At 39.7% G+C, this 9,368-nt stretch overlaps 1 protein-coding gene across 1 annotated transcript; it reads left to right on the top strand.

Moving 5' to 3' along the window:
- The first annotated feature begins 920 nt into the window (after window positions 1-920).
- On the top strand, window positions 921-2,004 carry LOC112212586. The gene is made up of 2 exons (XM_024366602.2): window positions 921-1,310; window positions 1,659-2,004. Exons 1-2 carry the CDS (start codon window positions 1,111-1,113, stop codon window positions 1,906-1,908), a joined length of 450 nt encoding a protein of 149 aa, XP_024222370.1. The 5' UTR covers window positions 921-1,110; the 3' UTR covers window positions 1,909-2,004.
- Window positions 2,005-9,368: the final 7,364 nt, after the last annotated feature.

Here is a 9,368-nt window from a genome sequence, read left to right as displayed (position 1 = left end):
AATGAGCGATCGAGTGACAGAATATTGGGAATTTAGAAATATCGTCGTTGGAGAAGTTCCGAGTTGGGAAGCAAAGGAAGAAAAGGACAGATCTCTCGGGGAATTATCGAAAGTCGAACGAAGCAGCTTTGGTTTGTGGTCTGGTAATGAGAAGGACATACGATCTTTTGGTACAGGCGAAGATTTGCACTTTGGAGGTTTGCAGAATATTTTCTTTTAAATTAAGGCAGAATGTTTGCGCATCCTCATCGTCCATGACGGAATTTTGAAATCACACAAAAATTAAGGGAAAATCTTTCAAGGCCGTTCGAAGTAGAACGCGAATGACTGAATTCTGTGTGGTGTGTGGAACGAGTTTAATTTGCACGTTCTGAACACGCCGTTTAGTTAGTTCCACGCGTCGGGGATGCAATAAATGCGGCGAGCGCAAATACTAGAGCAAGCAGAACACACAGCGAGCCGGGGCGGCTTGTAAAAAGTAAACGTGATTTCAAAATGCAATTTCTGGCAGATACGATGAAACACAATGTTTTATTAGTTTCCTCTTTGTCGAAGCGTAAGATCAAAATTAAACCTGGAAAAAAAATATACAAATGTAGCTTAATTTGAACGAGCTGAGTTCTGTAAACACTTTATATGCTGCTTGATTTAGAAATTATATCGTTCCTATCTCGTCCTATCTTTTTAATCATCTGTGATTAAAGAACCAAGAGCTACGCCGTTCTCGAATATTTCACACTCAACCTATTAACTTAACAAATTAACTTTTCAATGTAAAATTCAGCGGTTGATAATACAGACGATTCTCGTCGCGTTCTCTTCTATTTTTCATCCTTATGGACTATCACGAGTGAAATATTCGCGATAATTTCACAATTTATCAAAAATTAAGAAAATCGATAGCGAAACAAAAACGATCCAGACCAAATGAACGCAGACGCGAATATCCAACGATACAACGAAAATCTCTGAAATAATCGCACGATAAGGGACCAACTTCCGGAGAACGATGTTGGCTTGACTTATTCTCGTGTGATTCCCTATGTTTCCTCCTGGCCAATTCTGGCGACCGGTTGACCCATTAACGAAAGCAAGAACTAGAAGATCAAGATGGTACGGAAGTCGATCCTCGTCTACGATCTGCTGAGGAGCGAACAACCGCCAGACGGTTTCACCGAGAAGGAGATCGTCGAGCAGATCAGTGCCAAGCACGACATCTTGGCCGGAAAGGCACTTCGGAAGCAGGTAGCCGTGGCGCTTCGTCGTGGCGTCGATTTTGGCATCATCGCCAAGAGGAATAACAGATTTAGGTGATTGTAACAATTTTTTAATCGAAACAACGAATAAATCTATTGGTACAAACCAACCTTCCTTGCAAAATTATGTAAATTTATAAAAAAAAAAAAACGTTATTCTCTACTTGATTCTTTTGCAAAATGTAAAACACAGGGAAACATAGGAAACTTTATTCTGGATAATTGTTATGAAGAACTGAAATCTTAAGAATTATCCGTTTCGTTCATTGTTCGTATCAGATATAAGGTTTTATATTGATTCTAAAATCGCTCGGAGATTGTTAAATATTTTGTTGGTTCTCAAACATGGAAATTTTACTATCAGGAGATTCATCTTGCGTCGTTTTCTTTCAACGAGCACAGATTCGATCTGGACAATGCAAAACTTAGTACCGCCAGACGCGAGACTTCATCTCGTAGGAACAGGAGTCGAGGGAAAAATAAGGTTCGAAGTGTTAAGAGGAGGACGAAGTCGAGACAACGACCGAACAACACGAGAAGTAAAAGCCGCAATCAAAAACGACCGATACAACCGCCAAATTTGCCAAAATCGTGGACACCGAACAAAAGAAACTTGGCTGACGAGCCACTGTCCAAAGTGAAGAAGATTTAATTAGCTATCAACTTTTTTCGCGTAGTTGTGTTTCATAGAAACGTTCTTCAAGCATATTTTAATAACTTTTTACTCCGATTTTTCTTTTACATCTAGTGATTACTATCAACTTCTGAATTTTATTGTATTTGAAACTATTTTATTACAGAAAATTGTACTTTTTACACGCAATAAAATTCCTATGACCTTTTTATCGTTTTCTATTCACTCGAATCACAGTTGTTACCAAGTGTGTTAATATGACGATTACAAATCGAAATATTAATTAACATAATTACATTCTGACTACTCTGCTATAGAATGATATTTGTTGTAATTATTATTGCTATTACTAAAAAATATTCCCGATTTCTATCACTGGGAAATACAATTAGCGAAAACTTCTAATACTTTCAATTATAATCATAGCAAACTATCGTTGTCCCAGTTGAAACAATTGCAGACTTTTATTGGTCTGAATTCTAATCGTTTCTCTACATCGTAAATTGCACCAACTTTCGATTCTCGTAATAGCACCATCGACAGCCACGTTTCCTCACTCATCGATCACTTTTCAATACGAAAAATCTCCACCTACAAACTTGCAGCAAAAAAACCCCTCCAAAGAAAAAAATCTCAGAATCTAAGGTCGATCAAAATCCATTCCCATGAAATCCACCATCCGTGGTCAGAATTCAGATCCTGTTAGGCGAAACTGGTTCAAACGCAGCGACCGACTCGTGAACTCGTAATCTTTCCAGTGAAATGATCGAAAATAGGTAGAGCCTCGTATCTTCGGAACGTTTCAGGGTTCCGCTGACCGTTCATCGATTAGATACAGCCACTACGTACCTTCGATCCCTCAAAGGCTCGGTCTCGAAGACTGACCGGAGATTTTCCAACGAGTTTCCATTAGAAGGGTGGTCTGGTAAAAATATCGCGCAAAACCAAGCCGGATATACCATGAAAATCGCGTAGGATCGGCCGAACGAATCGTTTGAGACGTGTTCGAGGTTGGCAGCACCTGTTACCGAAGCAACGATTAGGATGGATTTGGAGTTGCTATTCCCAGGTACTGGGTTGCAAGGTGTTGCAATTTCCAACGTCAGAGCTATTAAATATAGATTTATGCCAAGGATATTAGAACGAAAGCTACATGAAAAGGATATATCCAGTCCCTGATCATAAAATTAGCAGCATTAAGAGCTTTCGGTATTATTCATTTTTTGTAGCTTTGTTTTGCATAGTGCGACAAGGGTATATTTTATTACAGCGGATATATTTTAGTAAATTTCTTCCATAAGCTTAATCTACCTACTAGCTGCGTAATTTAATTTTTCAATTAGTATTCCAAGGCTGATTTATGGTATTTATCGTACAAATGAAAGCAGATTGTTGAAACACGACAATAAAGGAATAGTAAGTGAACGTGTAGTCGGTTACCTGGTCTATTGTTCAAAGATTGCGCATGGACTAATATATGAATCCCTGTTGAGGGTCGATACCCAAAGGGCGACAAGGTGTGCTTGTAAAACTGCGGATGACCACCATATGTTCAATTACGTGCAATCTGTCGGCCATTTATGACTTAACTGTACGATAATCGCAGGTTTTACAGGTAATCAGGGATATTGGCGCAAAAAAAGGGACGAATTCTTCGAGGTAACATTATACTGAAAATAGTTTCGCCGGAGTTCTTGAAAGCTAGTTACGAAAACCAAAGGAAGAGATAGATTCGTACTCGTTTCACTAACTAATTTTATGCTTTACATTTTGTAACTATTATTTGAATATTTTTTGAAAACTTATTCGAATAACATCTGGTTTCATTGTCTGTAAAAGAGCGAGGGAAATATATTTGAAATGGCAGAAAAAGAAGAAAAGCGTCACTTTTTCCATTCCAACTCCCTCTAACTTTTATTGTTCGACAATCAAGCACCATTTAGAAGACTCTGCTCGTTCTCTACGGCAAACCCCCAGTTTTGGAATCTTTGTTCCATCGTTTTCGACACACCTTGCGACAATAAGGTCTGTTTAATATGCGTCCCGAACGGAAAAGGACGCGTGTCGCAGGTGTTTCACGTTCCGACTCGATTTTTCAATAGACCGGGACACTCGCTGTGTTTCTTGACACGTGTCACCGCGCGAAATGCGGAGGATCCACTTCCGGTTTCTCACGGAAGTACCGTTTTTACCGATAAAGGACATTCTGCCACTCGCCCTTCGTGTCCTTTTAACGACTCTAATCACGATACGCAAGTAATCCTAATTTATGTTATATTTATATTAATATATGTAATAACATATTCAGGAATTAATTAGAAAACGTACGTATTGATAATTATACGACTTTCTACTTTTAAATCAGATTCAATTGCGTAATTTGTCATTTCGCTGCAATATGAAAGCAACTTGAGAAACTTGCGTCTTAAATTTCTGATACTGCGAGAACGATAGGTAGAACCGATGGAAAAACGCATCGTGATAAAGAAAATAAGATTTACGTGCCAATACCTTTGTAGTCACTGTATATACGTAAATTTGATTCTTTTCACGTACTTGTCGAAATGGACATTAGTTCGTCAGAAAACGCGTTCGCTTCGACCATAGCCTGACACGTTAATAACGTGAACTCGCACGATCACACGACCCAAATTCAGTACGCACTCGATACCATTCGATTTCGACGATAACAGAAGAATCTCGCCCCTCCTGTGTATCAGCGAGCAAAACGGTTTCGCGAAAACAAAAGTGGAGGGTTGGTACAAAGAGGTGGCCGATCGTAAACGTCGATATAATCGGCCCGATAGAACGATTCCATACGTGTGACGAGGGCTCGTGCGAGGCTAAGTGTTCGTCGAGGGTTGGCCAACACAAAGACGCCCAGGCCTTGCGTCGTTTCGTGTCGAGCTAATTAGGAAGTTTATTGTTACGTAGAAGGGCCGTCCTATTGGCGTCAAGCGTGATATATTACCATCTCTTGCTTTCCTCCGTTCGTTTCCAGTTTTATTCGTGCCTCGTTAGTCCAATGTAAACATAGAATAGTTAGTTATATCATAGCTATTAGCCGATAATGTTTAATGTGACTCGAAAATACGAGACGGATTGATCACGTTCGGGGACAGATTTCGTAAATTTGGACACGTTGGGAATTATTTGAACAATTTTCATGGCATCGTTTGGATCACGTTTAACACTAGAAATACCACACCGGTCAAAATGACCGGTTCTACAATTTTATAAATGTGTCAACCCTCGTTTAGGGGTCATGGTCCTAGATGGATTAATAATACCAAAGATGTACTACATAACATGGAATTGCTTCTGTAAGGAAGTAATAAATCAATAAATATGAAAATATTTTACGTATCTTTTAAAGACCAGTCGTTTCGACTGATTTTGATAGAAATAGTTTCGTGTTAACAATCGGTAGTTCTAGCGTTAAACGTGACACACGAGGAGAATTTGATATCGTGGCAGGAAGCTGCGAGTATTCTATGTATTAAGACCAAGTTGATTGTATTTTCATCGAGTCTACCTTTCATCTTCATATTTCTAAAAACTTCTGTTCTTTGAAACGCAGAACCAAATTGATCGACTCCAGTTTTTATAAATTTCTCGATTTCATCATCCAGACACGTAACTACCATCGTATAACTTCTCAAATTATTTTTACTTTCATTAGTTTGCGATACATAAGCAATCGTAAAATCCAAGAAAATTTAAAAAATTCTTTAACACTCGTCACCTCCTTCTTCATTTTCTCATTTATAGAATCGATCAATGTGGCTTCGATTCCGTCTCGGGATATCTAACAATGTTTATATAGGTCAGTATCTTGAAACAAAGTGGACAACCCGGATTTTATGTCGACTTACCAAAAATTTCGAAAATCTTAGAAAATCGTCAGTAACTCGGAAACCACGAAAACGGTAAGCGATATTTCATGGGAGCAGGTACTCGAACGAGCGTAGCCTTTCCGCAAGTTGCCGTAGATGTTGAAATTTCATGGTTAGGAACGTGAAACGGATAACGCGAACACGGTAACAACGCGTTTCTTGTGGCGAGCAACGTCTGACATCTGGGCCGACGTTATCTCCGCGTTATCATTTTTGAGATTAGCCTTAGTAGTCGCGCGTTTGCTTTGCACCGTGCTGCTTTCTCTGTGTACCCTGGCTGTATCGCTGTTCTGCCACACCGAACTCCCTCCCATCCATCGGTCGTTAAGCTACGTTCACAGAAGATCGGACGAAACGTCTGCGAAGAACTTCCTGTCGAGGTTCACGAATTGTTTCCGGTGTTTGTTCACTGCAATCTTCTATTCTGTATGCTCTACGCAATACGTTTGGTATTTTTCAGGAATGACTCGAGAAACTCAGTACAATAAAAAAGTTCTTTTGCGGCATTCTGGAGATGATTCGACCGATTAAATTCTACATATTAGGCGTACATACTTCTGCTAACAAGGAACTATACTTTGCAACTTTTTTCTCAGTGAACTCTGCGTAAAATATTTAGAAGCTTCAAAGAATAATTCAATGGATTTAGTTTAACTATTTTGGTAATGGTTTATATTATGGAAAATTTTAGTTTCAATATTTCCAATGATTCGTCGATATCAATGTATTTCAGAGGTTTCCTCGATCTTCTCGATCTTTTGTTAAAGAATTTTCTGTATTTTATATTTTAAGGATATGCTGTATTTTCGTAACGTTTATCCGTAATATATTTTTTAGAAACGTTATAAGGATCGTGAATTTGTTAAATGATAATTTGCTTGTGAACGGAGCTTTAAGTCGAAGAAGGGCGCAGCGGTATTCACGCGCATCAGCGAGACTAAGAAGAAGACTATCTGGTGGATTTTCCGTCATGAGAATGCGATAGCGTTCCTGGCTGAGCAAACATCAGCGCTCGTGAAGGGCCATGGTTGCGTTTAAGCAATTGAGGACGAGGTGTGCTTGTGGGAATTCTTCTTAAATATCGTTTAATAATCGTACGTGATAACCAAAATCCACTATCTAAACCAAGACTCGATAAAAACGTCGGGCTACAAATCTTATGGCATATTCATCTTCGCGATAAATTATTGCAATAACCGACTACAAATTTCATACCTTTACAGCTACCAGAAAAATATTTGTTATTATCCAGCCTCATCCGTCGCACTCTTTTACAGATTGCAGAATTTTGTAAATTCAAAAATCCTGTTCAGAAACGAATCACACTAGCGCGCAGTTCCTTCCAATTCGCCTTTATCCTTTTCCAGCTTACAAATTCCCACTACACACCAAACATACCTTTAAATTTCATCATATCTGCCGTGAAAAATAAAAAAAAGGTGGGGGAAGCAAAAAAAATATGAGGATTATTTACACGAGGATAGCTGCAGGCCGTGAATCGAAGCATCGCGTTGGCATTTAGCAGATCGCCGCTCGCGTGCGACAGATTTTTAACATGTAACATTCGGGTCGCCATTTTTACAGTTCCATGAAGTAAATATTAGAGCAAGCGAAGCCATGTCCGATCGTTTTCGCGTGAAAATCCAAACGGGTAGCGGAAGCCGATTGTTGCTCGATCGTCTGGAAAAAATATCGCTTTGTCTGGCGTCGATCGCGCGAATAGATACAAACTACCAGCCACTCCCCGTTTATTATTCTCCAGCTCTCTCAAAGTACTATGCACGCTTGAGCAATGCAACCTGTTTCTTGTAGACGGACTCGCACGCAAACCACAAGCGTAAACTCTGTGTTAGGGACGCGTGTGCTTACCGATATGTATTCGGAAGTTGGGCTTCGTTTCAAAAATGTGAAAAATTTTAATCGTAATTTCGTATCGTTGGATCGCAAGCGATAGTCAGAATTGGAACATTTAATCATTAAATAAATATCGGTAAATTCAATGATATCAAAAGTTTAAGTATAATAGCGATTTTAGTAAATTAGTTAGTAAGTGGATTCGTAATTTTGAAATTAAACGAAGTAAATTGTTTTAATTGAGAAATATATCGTCGATTATTTATTTCGCTGCAAAGTTCAATAAACAATTGAATTACTTGTTGCTAAAGCCTGCTTCCACCAATTCCGTTATATCAAAGTTTCCCAGAGTTTGAAACTTTGATAAACTGTAATCTACTACGTCCAAAGTTCGTCGTAATCTGTACAAATTCCAGCCAGAGTTATAATATAATTCATCCGTAAATTCAAGCTATCGGCAGTATCGAAAATATTACCAAAAAATAGTATCAAAAAGGTCCTAATTCCTTTGGAAAAGCTGCAACACCCGAAATATCCTTTATATATCCCTTAAATATCCCTTAAGAACTACGCCTGTCATTCTACAAGTCCATCAAACTTGCTCAAACAGTCCGAACAGAGTGCTCTAACGACCACTTTCCCGATCATTGATCACGATTCGAAAGAAAAACTGGCATTCGCACCCCTTTCGAACTTGAGAAAATGGCCGGACAACGGGGTGAGCCCGGATCCGGAAACGGAGGAACGATAGAAGAGACATCGATGGAAAGAGGGTGACGACAAGTGAGAGAATGCACGAGGATAAGGGGGTGCGGTGACAAGGAGGCGCGGAGAAAGAGAAAGAGAGACACGGATCAAGGATAGTCTTTGCCAAATACCAATATTTGCGACCGCCCTGTTGGTACCTCTGCTCGACTCGACCTGACCCGACTTAACTCGACCGATCCGGCCGCAACTCGACTACGACTCCCTTCGTCACCCCTTCTTCTCGCTGACTATCGCGGCCTCTTCTGGATTATTCCGCGGCAGAAAAACTCTGCCATCTCCCTCGTTATCGTCCTCGTCCAGATAACCAACCTTTCAGCCAATTTCCGTGCATCGATTCGCGTCGATTTTGATAATAGGTACGTACGTGAGTATGCGTTTTGTGAGTTTGATCAACGAGTGTAATTTAAGGGTTGATCTTTCTAAGCTTTTATACAGGAGAATGATCGAAGAGGTTTAAGAATTGTAAGATTATTTCTAATCATACCTGTACTACGCTTCTGTAACTATGAACATGACATAACGTTGAAATCAAATTATCGAATTAAATATCCGTTATAATTAGACAACGAAACGCAAAGAATATCAGAAGCCGAAATATTATCTCGAAGGTGCAAAACTGCCAGAAAGATAAGGTTGTCCAAAGATGTACACGTGATCATCGCTGCAAATATCGACGTTCAAACCTAATCGAATCTCTGCGAACATACACCAAACTTTTCTTTAGCTCCTCGCCTCATCCATTACATTTACCACGGCTCCTAACGATAAATTCATTCGCATTCGATGCAACATCCTGCACCCTTTTCGACCAAACCCCACGGTTCTACCGTGTTCATCAAAAAGCATCAGTTCAAGCAGCGCCGATCCACGAAAAAACTATCGTGGAAGCCACTGCGACAAGCCAGATTGATTTCGGGCGTATGCGGATCGTAACGTAGCACAATTGGCTTCTCGCCCGAG

Source organism: Bombus impatiens, unplaced genomic scaffold (genome assembly GCF_000188095.3).
Source record: "Bombus impatiens unplaced genomic scaffold, BIMP_2.2 scf_0010, whole genome shotgun sequence".
Classification (NCBI taxonomy): Eukaryota; Metazoa; Arthropoda; class Insecta; order Hymenoptera; family Apidae; genus Bombus; species Bombus impatiens.
This window is presented reverse-complemented; position numbering and strand designations above follow the sequence as displayed.

What these genes read in the sequence shown, in the direction of transcription:
- LOC112212586 (XM_024366602.2), top strand. Translation starts at nt 1,111, where the DNA reads ATGGTACGGAAGTCGATCCTCGTCTACGATCTGCTGAGGAGCGAACAA. An exon ending in AAGAGGAATAACAGATTTAG is followed by an intron (nt 1,311 to 1,658) that starts GTGATTGTAACA and finishes CAACGAGCACAG; the next exon opens with ATTCGATCTGGACAATGCAA.